The 14784-nt window shown below is 48.5% G+C and overlaps 1 protein-coding gene across 2 annotated transcripts in view; it reads left to right on the plus strand.

Moving 5' to 3' along the window:
* Positions 1 to 11057, plus strand: part of ZMAT5 (zinc finger matrin-type 5) — a 55404-nt gene extending 44347 nt beyond the window's left edge. For both annotated transcript variants that reach the window (XM_033955627.1, XM_033955626.1), the window contains exons 5-6: positions 8903 to 9017; positions 10823 to 11057. In XM_033955627.1, coding sequence (XP_033811518.1) covers positions 8903 to 9017; positions 10823 to 10952 — 245 coding nt within the window. In that variant the 3' untranslated portion in view covers positions 10953 to 11057. The remainder of the gene's footprint in view (positions 1 to 8902; positions 9018 to 10822) is intronic.
* The last annotated feature ends 3727 nt before the right edge of the window (positions 11058 to 14784 follow it).

Consider the following 14784-nt stretch of genomic DNA (forward strand, 5'->3'; position numbering starts at 1 on the left):
ACAATGCTTCACAGAAACAGTGACACATGTCTCCTAAAGCAATAAATAAATAGAAATTTTTTTCTACTTTGTCTTCTGTGGTTTCTCCTTTCCTCATCTTCTTGTAACTCTCTTCCTTCCATTCACTGTCTGCCGTCTCTCTTCCCCTATATGGCATCTTCTCTCCTTCTATGCCCCTTCCAGAAACTGTATGCCTCCCCCTTCCATCTCTCCTTTCACCCCATTGGTCTGGCATCTCTCTCCTCGCCTTCCCTCTCCCACACCTCTCCTCATAGTCTGGTATCTCCCCTTCCCTGATTCTCTGGCATCTCTCTCCTTTCCTTTTCTTCCATCTTTCGTTCCCCCTCCATGCTCTCACATCTCCCCCTTCCTTTTCCCTTAGACTGGCATACCTTCCTCCTATGCTCCAAGCCCTGGCATCTCCTTTAATTCCCTCCCTCATCTTCCTTCTCCCTCCAGCTGGGTACCGCAACACTCTTCCCTGCAGCTCTGCACTTCCCCACAATTGCCATGCTTCGGTTCCTCTTCTTCCTTCCTTCCTCCCCCCCCCCCGCGGGACCCTGCGGCACCATCAACTCTTACTCCCTCTAATGTCGGCCCTGCAGCTCCAGACTTCCTCGCACCTTCTCCCCTCCCCCTTTGGATCGCTATTATTTTAAATGTTATAGCCGCGGAGCTGTATCCATCAGTGGAGATGTCTAACCTCGGCCTGCCCCGGAACTCTTACTGCAGCAGCCGCCCGTCTAGGCAGGAACAGGAAGTCACTGTTGCAGTAAGAGTTCCGGGGCAGGCCGAGGTTAGACATCTCCACTGATGGATACAGCTCCGCGGCTATAACATTTAAAATAATAGCGATCCAAAGGGGGAGGGGAGAAGGTGCGAGGAAGTCTGGAGCTGCAGGGCCGACATTAGAGGGAGTAAGAGTTGATGGTGCCGCAGGGTCCCGCGGGGGGGGGGGGGGGGAGGAAGGAAGGAAGAAGAGGAACCGAAGCATGGCAATTGTGGGGAAGTGCAATCCCCCCAATGCGTCCCCTTACCTTACCTCCCCTTACCTTTGCGACGCGTGTGTGCGCTGTGAAGAGAAACTTTGCGCTGCGATGTAATATTTTGTGCGCGCACGCAGGCCAGCGCACCTTAGCGGGAACACTGCCTGCGACCCATTTTAGACCTTCGGGCCCTCAACAAGTTCCTGGTCAAAGAGAAGTTTCGCATGTTGACTTTGGCTTCTCTATACCCCCTCCTCGAGCAGAAAGACTGGTTATGCTCCCTGGATCTCAAGGAGGCCTACACTCACATCCCCATTCACCCGGCCTCCCGAAAGTTCCTCAGATTTCGGGTGGGAAATCTGCACCTACAGTATCGAGTGCTACCATTCGGCCTATCTTCGTCCCCCAGAGTCTTCACAAAGTGCCTGGTGGTAGTGGCCGCAGCACTCAGGGACAGGGGTCTACAGGTCTTTCCATACCTCGACGACTGGCTCATCAAGGCCCCGTCAGCCCCAGAGGTCACTTCGGCGGCCTTGGCTACAACCTACTTCCTCCAGAATTTGGGCTTCGAGATCAACTTCTCCAAGTCCCATCTACAACCCACCCAGTCCCTCCCCTTCATCGGAGCGGTCCTGGACACCACCCGACTCCGAGCATTCCTGCCCTGGCAACGCATGGAGTCTCTTCTTCATCTCTGCCAGTCGGTGGTCACTCACCAAACCATACCGGCGAGACAACTGATGGTGCTCCTGGGCCATATGGCCTCCACAGTACACGTGACACCCTTTGCCAGACTCCACCTCAGGATCCCCCAGTGGACCCTGGCATCACAGTGGAATCAGACATCCGATCCACTATCCAAACGCATCGTAGTCACACCTGCTCTTCGGCAGTCTCTACTTTGGTGGATGACCTCTTCGAATCTATCCAGAGGTTTGCTGATGCACTCTCCCCCCCATCAGAAAGTTCTCACAACCGATTCGTCGAATTACGCATGGGGGGCCCACCTGGAGGGTCTCCGCACCCAAGGATTCTGGACCAGTGCGGAAAGACTACACCAAATCAATCTATTGGAACTCAGAGCCATCTACAATGCGCTCCAAGCTTTCCAACATCTACTTCACGACATGGTAATCCTCATTCGCACAGACAATCAGGCTGCCATGTATTACATCAACAAGCAAGGGGGCACGGGCTCGTCCCTCCTTTGCCAGGAAGCTCTACGAGTCTGGGACTGGGCGGTGCGCCACAACGCCCTACTCAGAGCAGTATACATCCAGGGGGAGAACAACGTCCTAGCAGACAAACTAAGCCGTCTGCTACAACCGCACGAATGGACTCTCCATTCCAACCCCCTTCACCAAATCTTCACGCAATGGGGGACGCCTCAGATAGACCTCTTTGCGGCTCCCCACAACGCCAAACTGCCTCAGTTTTGCTCCAGGATCTACACTCCTCATCGCCTCGAGGCAGATGCTTTTCTACTGAACTGGGGGAAACGATTTCTATATGCGTTCCCACCATTCCCGCTGATCCAGAAGACTCTGGTCAAGCTGAAACTCGAACGGGCCACCATGATTCTAATAGCCCCTCGGTGGCCCAGACAACCTTGGTTCTCCCTCCTACTTCAACTCAGCAGCAGGGAACCAGTACCACTTCCAGTGTTTCCTTCACTACTTACTCAACATCAAGGATCACTACTTCATCCCAACCTGCAGTCTCTCCACCTGACAGCTTGGTTCCTCTCAACGTAACCCCTCACCAATTCTCACAAGAAGTGAGGGAAGTCTTGGAAGCTTCCAGGAAGCCCGCCACTCGACAATGCTACTCCCAGAAATGGACCAGATTCTCCTCATGGTGCGTTTCTAAGTCAAAGGAACCTCAGCGAGCTTCCTTATCCTCCGTGCTGGACTATCTCCTGCACCTATCTCAATCTGGGCTCAAGTCCACATCCATACGAGTCCACCTGAGCGCTATTGCGGCGTTCCACCAGCCTCTACAAGGGAAACCCCTCTCGGCCCATCCGGTGGTCGCCAGATTTATGAAAGGACTCTTCCATGTTAACCCTCCTCTCAAACCACCCCCAGTGGTTTGGGACCTCAATGTAGTCCTTTCCCACCTCATGAAACCCCCGTTTGAACCACTCAACAGGGCCCCTCTGAAGCATCTCACCTGGAAAGTGCTTTTCCTTGTAGCCCTTACGTCCGCTCGCAGAGTCAGCGAACTCCAGGCATTGATGGCGGACCCACCATTCACAGTATTCCACCATGACAAGGTGGTCCTCCGCACTCACCCGAAATTCCTGCCTAAGGTGGTCTCCGAATTTCATCTCAACCAATCCATTGTACTTCCAGTATTCTTCCCTAAGCCTCATTCTCACCACGGAGAATCGGCCCTTCACACTCTAGACTGTAAACGTGCCTTGGCTTTCTACCTGGATCGCACCAAGCCACACAGAACCACTCCTCAACTTTTTGTCTCCTTCGATCCTAACAAGTTGGGAAGACCCGTATCAAAGCGCACCATCTCTAACTGGATGGCGGCTTGTATCTCTTTCTGCTATGCCCAGGCTGGATTATCACTCCCTTGTAAGGTCACAGCCCATAAGGTCAGAGCAATGGCAGCCTCAGTAGCATTCCTCAGATCAACACCAATCGAGGAAATTTGCAAGGCTGCCACCTGGTCCTCGGTTCACACATTCACCTCACATTATTGTCTGGATACCCTCTCCAGACGGGATGGACAGTTTGGCCAAACAGTATTGAAAAATTTATTCTCTTAAGTCGCCAACTCCCCCTCCATCCCACTGAGGTTAGCTTGGAGGTCACCCACTAGTGAGAATACCTGCCTGCTTGTCCTGGGATAAAGCAATGTTACTTACCGTAACAGTTGTTATCCAGGGACAGCAGGCAGCTATTCTCACGTCCCACCCACCTCCCCTGGGTTGGCTTCTCAGGCTAGCTACCTGAACTGAGGAGACACGCCCGGATCTCCGGGTAGGAAGGCACCGGCGCATGCGCGGTGCGGGCATCTAGAAACTTTAAGTTTCTACAAGCAACACGTGCTTGTGAGACGTCCGTACCGGGGCTCTGTCTGATGACATCACCCACTAGTGAGAATAGCTGCCTGCTGTCCCTGGATAACAACTGTTACGGTAAGTAACATTGCTTAATGGTCACCAAAACATGTGAATCTTTTTGGAAATTGTGACTTCAGCAAATAGGTCTCTAGTGCTCCTGTGTGCTAGCTAACTTAGGTTAAAAATTATTATTTTTTTATCCTGATTCCTGGACTGCACTGTCTAAGAGACCATTACCTACAAGGCTGAGAACAATGTATAAACAGCTGTCTGCCAGGATGTTGAGAAGGGAATATCATGCTCATTATTGCTTAATTTCTGCCACTGGGCATCCTAGATGGACTTTCTTTTGCTACTGGGATGATAGGGGGTTTAATTTTGCTTTCTTTCCCTGGGGTATCAGGGATGAGGGGGGGTATGGGTTGGATCCTTCTACATGAAAGTACTGGAGTTTGTTGATTGTTTCTTTCTCTTTACTATGTACAGCCCAAATCATTCCTGTTGAAGGGTGAGGGAGTGGGGACGGGTTTCAGGATTTATTAGTAGTTTTATTTAAAAAATGGAACATTCGAAGCCTTTTGTGTGAAATTGTTTATTGCATTTTGTGTTCTCAATACAAATTGTTTTTTTTGCTAAAAATGTCAAGTAGGCTGCATCAACGCTATGTACGCTTTTTAGCGCTATAGAAATGAGAAATCGTAGTAGGATCCCAAGGTCAGGCAGAGCTGCTTGTTGGCATACCTGGACTATAACACACATTTTGGCAGTTGTGAAATGGAAGCCTATAACACCTCTACATCAGGCCAAAGCATCAGGTGGGAAACCAGGCAAAAGTGTGATTGAGATTGGTTTCAATTGTTCTAAAAACCCAGAAGTTGGGAGGAGGTCAGCAAAATAACTTGTACATGTATTCCAAAGTGGAGAGAAATATGTTCGTGGAGCTGTCTAGATATTTTCTAATTAGGTTGGGGTCTTGGAAAAGGAGCACCCAAGAGCCTGATGCCTCATATAGAAATCAAACCTTGCCCCCAAACTTTATTCCAAATATCTTTTATTGATCAAACAGAGCAAAACAAGTAGCATAAACAGAACAGTCAGGTAATCTGTTGGAACAAATCATTTTAACAATCTAAGCCCCTCCCACCAGACTGCCTGCCAACCCAAACAAAAACAACAACAACAAAAGTAGAAATATACATGTACTAGTGTTTAAGCCCATCACATTAACGGGTGCTAGAAAGCAGCCCCCTTTCCCTCTCCCCCTCCAGTTCCTCCCTAACTGTCTCTCCGTGGCCCCCCTTCTGTCTTCCCCTCCCTAAGCAAAACGATCTGCCTCCCAGCACACCCCTTCCCCCGAAGCAGCCCCCTTTCCCTCTACCCCTCCAATTCCTCCCTGACAGTGTCTCCGTGGCCCCCCTTCTGTCTCCCCTCCCAAGCAAAGCTGTCTGCCTCCCAGCACACCCCTCCCCCAAAGCAGACCCCTTTCCTATCCTGTGAGAACGTTTACCTGCATGGGCCACCTGCAGCACCCTCCAGCCGTTTCTCTGAGCTGAAACTCCTTCACTCGCCTCCCGCCTACACTTTTTTGAAGATGCGCGCCATCCCCGCGGTCTGGCCAGCTCCCCTAGTCCCTTGCCGCCACCCCCTTCCCTTCCCGTGGTCGACAAACCTCTTGGCTCCAGCAGCGGCCGCAGCACTGTAAACACGCTGCTTCGCGGCCTCTACTGCCCCGATTTGCTCTGCCGCGTCTCTGATGATGTCATCAGGGACACGGAAGAGCAAATCAAGGCAGTAGAGGCCGTGAAGCAGCGTGTTTACAGTGCTGCGGCTGCTGCTCGAGCCAAGAGGTTTGTCGACCGCGGGAAGGGAAGGGGGTGGCGGCGGTGGCAAGGGACTTAGGTAGCCGGCCAAACCGAGAGAAGGGAAAATCGGGTGGGAGGCTCAACGGGGATTGGGGGGAGAGGGGCGAAGACGACGACGAAGATGAACTGCGCACTCCTGCAATGCCACGGACCTACATCTCACAGATCAGGGAAAACAGAAGCACGCAGTTGAGTGCGCATGTGCAGCTAGCGTTTTATTATATAGGATATGTGTATTGGAAGGAGGCGAGGGAGAGGGGGTCATATGCCAAAGCAGAAATAATAACACTCAATTAGATATTCAGAGCATTACTACGAGCGTATGCTGTTATAGAAGACCAAAGGGGCTCCCAGTTGGAGACCCTTTACAGAGCCCATGTCAGAGACATCCATTCGTTCCATCTTCAGCTGGTGAAGCATCAATGTACGCCATTCTGAGACTGGGAGGGGCAGAATCCAACCAGTTTCTTGGTAAGCAAAAGGGCACATCGCATAAAACTCCTCAGGCCAGTAGGGATTGGATGGGTCAATAACAAGAGTGAAAAAAGAAGCCTGGGATGGGGAGTGCACTTAGTCTTCCATAGAGTAGAAATATGAGAATGTAAGAGCTTCCAAAAGTGTAAGCCCCCAAACTTTAAATATCACGTCTGTAATCGCGTAAATCGTATGGAAGGAGGCGGAGCGATTATGTACACTTCGTTGCTGAATATTGGGAAATTAAAACGTTACTCGAAAGCAAATATCGAAGCACTTCAGTTTAGACATACTGGATACGCCATTGGATATTCTTTTGTTATATCACCCATCACTAGCAACAACAAGTTGACAACCTATTTACAGGAAATCATTAGAGATTTCTGTTTAAACGCTCCAAATCCAATTATCTTAGGTGATTTAAACATTCACTTTGATAATCCAACAACGTCCGTAGATAAAGACTTTCGTACATGTGTCTCAGATTTAGATTTGACCACTCATATTACCAAACCCATGCACACTAGTGGGCATACTATTGACCAAATTATGTCTGTGAAATCGAATAAATGTTCGATCATAAAAAATAGGATTTTTCCCCTGCCATGGAGTGATCACTCACTGATTACTTTTAAAACTAACAGTCCTAGACAAGTCCAGGCCCATCAACAATATTTCTTTAGAGATTTGAGTGTAATTAATCCAACATCCTTAATTAACCAGTCTGACTCAAATCTGGATGCCTTCCAAACTCTTCAGCTCCATGAAAGTATTGCAACATGAAATGATACACTTTAGATGTGCATTAGATCAGATTGCTCCATAATTATCTTGTACACAAAAAAGCCTATCAAAATCAAAAAGTCCATGGTTTTCCTAAGGATCTATTAGATCTGAAAAAATAAGTCAGGCAGAGCGGAAACGGCATTGACATAAAACACAAAACACACTGTGCTTAAATCAACAGCAAATGATGATAAAAAAGCAATCAAAGAGCGGAAAAAAAAATCATACTATTCAGATAAGATTAAAAAAGCGCCAAATACATTGGTCTCGTATATAGAACATTAAAAACGCTAACAAGAACATACCATGAATCCAACGACCAAAATGCAACACTACCAACAGCTCAAGAACTAGCAGATTTTTATCAAACTAAAACTAGAAACCTAAGAAAGACATTTCCTATAGATATTTCTTCGAAGCATCCTTTAAGTAGCAAAATGGAAAGGTTTAATTTGCCAACTCAGGATCAACTTTCAAGTCTGATGGCCAAACTTCATACTCCCAACTTCCCCTTTGGATCCAATCCCTTCAAGTATTCTTAAAAATCGCTCTCATCATTCCTACCATTCATTCATTCCATGGTTCTGTCTAGCCTTCAAACAGGTAACTTTCCTGATCAATGGAAACATAATTTCTTACGTCCAAGACTAAAAGGAGGAGCAACGAACACATCAGACCCAAATAATTATCGGCCAATAGCAAATTTACCACTCATGTCCTAAATTGTTGAATTGGTTAGCTATCAACAATTACAAGACTTTGTAGATGCTTTATATCCACATCAGATAGCCTTTTGCCCCCATCACAGTACTGAGACGGCACTGGTAGGTATTACATCGTATATTCACAGAGCCTTTGACCATTATAAAAATGTACTGATTATATTGGCAACAGGAGTGAATGGCCTTAATACAAAAGGGCCTTTTAAACGTCTGTGGTAAAAATGGCCTTAGCGCAGGTAAAACCCACTTTTTTCTGCACTCCAGTAAAAGTGCCCTAGAATGGTTGTGAAGGAGAGAGAGCATAGGGAAGAGGTTTGGAACGATTCATCACAACCATTTCAATGCTGAACTGTCATCCCATGATGAAACGGCAGCAAAGATTCGATGGGTCTGGGAACTACAACAGGGCAGGAATCTCAGGCTGACTGCATTGTCCCCCAGATTCTTCCCTCCCCCCTCTCCTCCCTGTCCATGATCCGCCGGCATCTCTCCCAGATGGGGGCAAATCACAATTCCGGCATCTCTTCCCTACCCTTCTTCCCTGTCCGCAATCCACTGGCACCTCTCCTTGCTCATTGAAGGGGACGATTCAGTGTGGCCTCTTTCCTGTGCGTGATCTGCTAGCACCTCTCCCTGCTCCTGTGTCCGTGGTGACAGTGGTGAGTGATTCAACGTGGCTGTTTCATGGCAGCCACGCTGAAACACCCCACAATGAAAAGGCCACAATGAATCATTCCATTCTGGGAGGGAGAGCCTGGAAAAGAAGTGAGAGAAGAGAAAGCAGATAACAAGACAATTTAAGCAACTGTACACAACAGAAATTGGAAAAATAATTCATTAAATGCAAACATTTAAACAATTAGCATGGGAAAATCAATATGTTTAATTGCTCGTAATGTGGAATCATGCAAATGTGTCACAGTATTTATCCCCAAGCAGCTGCAAGGGTTTGGGGGCTTGCTGCTAATATCTGTTATTTATCTGCCTGTACAGAGGAGAGGAGAGCAAAGGAATGCCTAGAGGAGAAAGGAAGGAAAGCCTCAAACTGTCGGATTGAGGACTGGCTTGAGAGGAGAGCAAAAAGACAAAGATCTGCCCGCAGTAACAGGTGTGCATCATGTGCTTGTCATCATGTGACTGGGCTGAGTGGCATACCCATCACATATCCACAGCCCCAGGCACCTTGGTTCTCTGTAACACACAACATGAGCAGGGTAAACACACACAGTTCTTAAAACATGTGACCTTCTGGTTGTTCTGAGGTCCTCCCTGGACTCTTTCTCTCCAGGTCTCTTGAGTCCTTCCTCCGACTTTGTTATTGGTCTTCTCCATTTTCGTCAGCCTCTGATACCATTACCGGTCACTCCATGGTTGCCATCGTCCCGGCCGGTCCCTCTGCTGGACGTTCCTTAGCTCTTGGCCAATGCTCTCAGGGTCTCTCAGGTTGCTTCACCTGGGGTTCTCTGTGATGGCTCTCTATTAGAGAGTTGCATGGGGACAGAAATCCCACCCGTCCCCGCCAGGATCCTCTCCATCCCCACCCGTCCCCGTCAGGATCCTCTCCGTCCCCGTCAAGGTCCTCTCCGTCCCCACCCATCCCCGCAAGGAATTACCTCCATCCCTGCCCGTCCTCATAAAAAGCAGCAATTACTTCTGACAGGATCATCAATTCCAGTTTCTTTTGTGTTTGCGCTGCTGTTTTCCTTGTGAAATCTCTTTGGTGGAACCCTTTTTTTGTTTTCTGTTCTGGTAATTAACTTATAAACCCCCTCTTTTACTAAGGCTGACGTGTCCATTATATTATATGGACGAACCCTGCTTCCAAAGCCTTCCATCCCCGTGGGAGTCCCATTGGCTAGAAGGGGGTCCCCGTGGGAGTCCCGTGGGCCAGAGAAGAGGTCCCCGTGGGAGTCCCTTGGGTTAGGGGGGGATTCCCATTCCCGTGCAGACCTCTACTCTCTATGCCATCACCAGTCTCTCTTCAGGTCCCACTGCCAATCAGCCACCTGACCCCCTCAACCTTGGACTCTGCTAACTCTTCCTCTTGTGGGGCCACCACTAGTCCCTTGCTCCCTGGCCTCTTGGGTCCCCACCACCTGGATCCTTCTTTACTGGTCCCTTCGCCGGTCGTCAAGCCTGAGTCCCTTCCTCAACTCCAGGCTCTACTGAGCCCTCCAGCTACTTTTAGCTGTTTCCTGCCGGCCCCACAGATTCTCCCACCACCAGGCTTTATTACAGAGCCATATCTCTCCTACAGTGTATAGATCCCCATGGATCCTCCCACCACCAAACTTCTAGATCTCTGCTGCACCAGTACCCCCTGCCAGGACTGGTTAGCCTGGCCACTCTACTCTGCTGCACCGGGCCCCCTGTCAGCAATGACCTTTAGGACTTACCGGGAGGCCAGCATTCATCCCAAAGTAGCTCCTTGCCTTCTGAGCTGGTCTTTTCAGCACCACAATCCACTCAGGGTGAGTGGACAGCTCCTAGCACCATATGTAGCTCTTATGCAAATTAGCTCTCTCAATGAGCTCCACTGCTTGGACTCCCTCCACTGGCCAGTGACAGGTACTCCACCCTGTCACAGTGCTGTAGTGCTAAATAATCCTTATTTCAAGCTTGGTAAGTTCTCCTTTACCTGCGACTGGCATTCGTCACTGCTCAGGCTATCCTGTCATCTTGCTGTCCGCTTCACTCCTTATGCTCCTCCTCTCGCAACTGTACCAAGTGATAAGAATCATCATTCTCACAAATCTGAAGATGGGGAATGTCAGTGTTTGGGCCAGTGGAAGAGGAGTAGCCCACCTAGGTTGTGTTCTCTACCAATGTGATATGGCTTGTGAGTTGTACATTCTGATAGTTTTAACAGTTTTGGGTTTTTAAAAAAATTTGATCCTGTATCTTGGCTTGCAGAAATCTAACGGTGGAAGCCCCTGTTTTCCAGTTCCCTCCCGGGTGGCCTTCAGTTCATGACCTTCCACCATCCCTTCACCCACCGCCTCCTTCAGGATGGACAGTTCCACCCAACTTGCAGTGGGGCTAACAGATGGACTGAAGGAGTCTAGAGCCAAAATCAAATTGATGAGAAAGCTTTATTGTATTTCTGAGCCTCACAGTGTTTTAATAAAAAGACTTTGCTGCTTCTATATAATTTAGTTGGAGTGTACCACGATAATGGTTGGTGATATGTGGGTCCAGATCCTTGCATGGCCAGTTCATCTGTTCATCCTTTCTTACTTTTTAATGCTAATTAAGGATTCAGGCTTTTCTACCTCGGCCAGTACCAGCCCCTCTCACTAAACACTGATGCTGAGATACTCCCTAACTGAGCTTGTGAGTTTAGGGTTAGCAGATGGGCTGTAATTTGTCTCTGTAACCCACTTGTACTTGCAAAAGGTTTTCCAAATTATTTCTACCCCCTTATCCACCTGTTGGAACAGTAGCATCTAAAATTTAGGCTTTTCGCTTGCCCCTAGAACAGACGGAAGCTTTCCAACTATGGCCTGGCTCTGCTTGTTACTTCAATGCTAGCTTACAAAAGTAGTGCTCTTTTTCCAAGACTGTATGATCATCATCTTGCAGCTGGAATATTTATTTATTCATTCAACTAGTATTTTAGCCCGTTACATTAACGGTGCTAGAATATATGTCTGTCTGTCTTTCTTTCTGTGTCTTTCTCCCTCCCGCTGTCTTTCTTTCTGTCTGTCTCTCTCCCTGGCCCCCTTTGTCTGTTTGTCTTTCTGTGTCTCTCTCTGCCCCTGTGCCTTTCTGTCTCCCTCTCGCTGCCTGGCTTTCTTTCTATCTATCTGTCTCTCTCCCCCCCCCCCCCCACTTCCCTGTGCAGCAGCCACAGCAGCATTCCCTCCCCCTCCATGTCCCTGTGCAGCAGCATTCCCTCCCCCTCCACTACTTCCCTGTACAGCAGCATTTAGATCCCCCCCTTCCCTGTGCAGCAGCCACAGCAGCAGCATTCACACCACTTCCCTATGCAGCAGCAGCGTTTCCCTTACCCCACCTTTCCCTTCCCTCGGTCTTGCCTGCTCCCTTAGTCCCTTGCTGCCCCCACCCTTCCCTTCCCGCGGTCCGACAAACCTGCCGATTCCAGCAGCGTGTGCAGCACTCTACACACGCTGCTTCGGGGCCTTTTACTGCCCTGATTTACTCTGGCACGTCCCTGATGACATCAGCATGTGTAGAATACTGCACACGCTGCTGGAATCAGCTGGTTTGGAGTCGGGACCACGACATCACTTTGCAGCTGGAGTGTTTTGGGCTTCCCTTCCTGCGAGGTGTCGCGGCTCCTCTCGTTCCCACCAGCGTCGGAAGCCTTCTCCGACGCTGGTGAGAGGAGCCGACACGGAGAACAGGGAGTTCAGCGCTGGCGTCCAGTCCTGCCGGCGAGTGGTAGGTGCTGGGAAGTAAGGCTGGGGACTCGCGCATGCGCACTCCTGCGGCCACAGACCTACGGATCATGGAAGCATGCAGATAGGAGTGCGCATGCACAAGGTAGGCTTTTTATTATATAGGATTTCCTATACCATTCTCCCAGGAGAGCTCAGAACGGTTTACATGAATTTATTCAGGTACTTGAGCATTTTTCCCTGTCTGTCCTGGTGGGCTGACAATCTGTCTAATGTACCTGGGGCAAATCTGACAAAGAAGGCAAAACAAAGTTTACAAAGCATGGTTAAAAACATATGACAAAACACGGTATGGTGAGACATAGCATGGCGAGCATAGAGCAAAACAGCACAGTAAACATAGTATTACAAAGCATGGCTAACATAGTATGACATGACTAGCAAAAATGGTTAGGCAAGCATGCATGACAGAAACATAGCATGGAATCCGAACTTAATCCGTTCCAGAACTCCGAGTTCCAAGACAATTTTTCCCATTGAAAATAATAGAAACTGGATTAATCCATTCCTTGGTCTCACAAACTCAGATTTTCAAATAAATTTAACAGTAAACACACTGGGTTTATTTTGGGCTGTGCAGGAACAATGTGCTGTGGCATAGACAGCAAGAGTGGGCATCCCAACTGGCATAGACAGCAAGATCGGGCCTTCACCGGCAGAGACAGCAAGATCGGGCCCCTGCCGGCATAGGCAGAAGCAAGCTCGGCAACTGCAAGCAATGCCCAGCCCAAAGCTTCCATCTGACGCGAACCGCCCAGGCGGAAACAGGAAGCTGCATCAGAGGGGAATCTTGGGGCTGAGCAACGCTTGCAGTTCCTGTACGTTTGGATTCCAAATCAGCGTTCGGATTCCGGGGCAAAATTTAATTTAAAAAATAGTTCAGATTCCAAGTTCGAGTTCTGGGGCGTTCGGATTCCGAGGTACCACTGTAGTAAATATGCTATTGGAAGTCCATGCTTGGCCTTCAGTAGAAATTAGTGGTTCAGGTTCCGTCTGTGTATCGGGAGCAGGAATGAGTTTAAGGGGTTAAGCTGAGTGCTGTGTCCTCTGCTCCATGTCCTGTGAATACCTCATGCTGGTCCTTAGAATATATAGCAAAGATCACTAGATAGGAGGTAAAGAATGAATGTGAAATAATCTTCCTGCAGTCTCTCATTTCCATAGTCTCCCTTTTCTTTGCTGTTTTGTGAGGGGGCTGCTGCAAACCAGGAAGACAATGACGTGGATAGGGTTCAATCAATGACCTGGAATGTCGTCAAAACATAGAATTTTGTTTCTGCAGATGGGCACTTAACGAAATAAGATAACAACTCTTTTCAGCTCCACGGGCAAAATAGCACTCAGAATTTAGGAAGTTGGTTGGTTGGGCTGAGAACTTTCAACACCTCCTTGTAAATTAGGGCACTGCTGTTCTGACCTTCATTAACCTTTTCCTAGCGTAATAAATTTTATGTCACGCTGGTTCCAATCGTAATTATTTTAGCAAAGTTTTGTATTATTCACCGTTATCATTTACAGCTATTGTAAACATAATGTAAATAAGTCATAAGTCTGAAAATTAAAATATTTTGTGTTCCTTTCGTGTACTGTATGTCCCATGCCATTTTAGGAATGTCCCGTCAGCCGGGACACACGATAGGAAAATAGGTGCCTAACATTAGGCACTGGTTACAGAATTTGGGCCTTAATCCTTCACTGCCCCAGGTACATTAGAAACATAGAAACATAGAAACAGACGGCAGATAAGGGCCCACGGCCCATCTAGTCTGCCCACCTTAATGTCCCTCCCCTACCTTTGCCCTGTGAAGAGATCCCATGTGCCGATCCCATTTGGCCTTAAAATCAGGCACGCTGCTGGCCTCAATCACCTGTAGTGGAAGACTATTCCAGCGATCAACCACTCTTTCAGTGAAAAAGAATTTCCTGGTGTCACCTCGTAGTTTCCTGCCCCTGATTTTCAACGGATGCCCTCTTGTTGTCGTGGGACCCTTGAAAAAGAAGATATCTTCCTCCGCCTCGATGCGGCCCGTAAGATACTTGAACGTCTCGATCATGTCTCCCCTCTCTCTGTGCTCCTCGAGCGAGTATAGCTGTAATTTGTCAAGCCGTTTTTCGTATGGTAGATCCTTGAGTCCCGAGACCATCCGGGTGGCCATTCTTTGCACCGACTCCAGTCTCAGCACATCCTTGCGATAATGCGGCCTCCAGAATTGCACACAGTATTCCAGGTGGGGCCTCACCATGGATCTATACAATGGCATAATGACTTCGCCTTACGACTGACGAAACCCCTTTGTATGCAGCCCATGATTTGTCTTGCCTTGGACGAAGCCTGCTCCACTTGATTGGCAGACTTCATGTCCTTACTGACGATTACCCTCAAGTCTCGTTCTGCTACCGTTTTTGCTAGGATCTCGCCATTAAGGGTATAAGACTTGCATGGATTCTGGCTGC

The sequence above is a fragment of the Geotrypetes seraphini genome, chromosome 8 (genome assembly GCF_902459505.1).
Source record: "Geotrypetes seraphini chromosome 8, aGeoSer1.1, whole genome shotgun sequence".
Classification (NCBI taxonomy): Eukaryota; Metazoa; Chordata; class Amphibia; order Gymnophiona; family Dermophiidae; genus Geotrypetes; species Geotrypetes seraphini.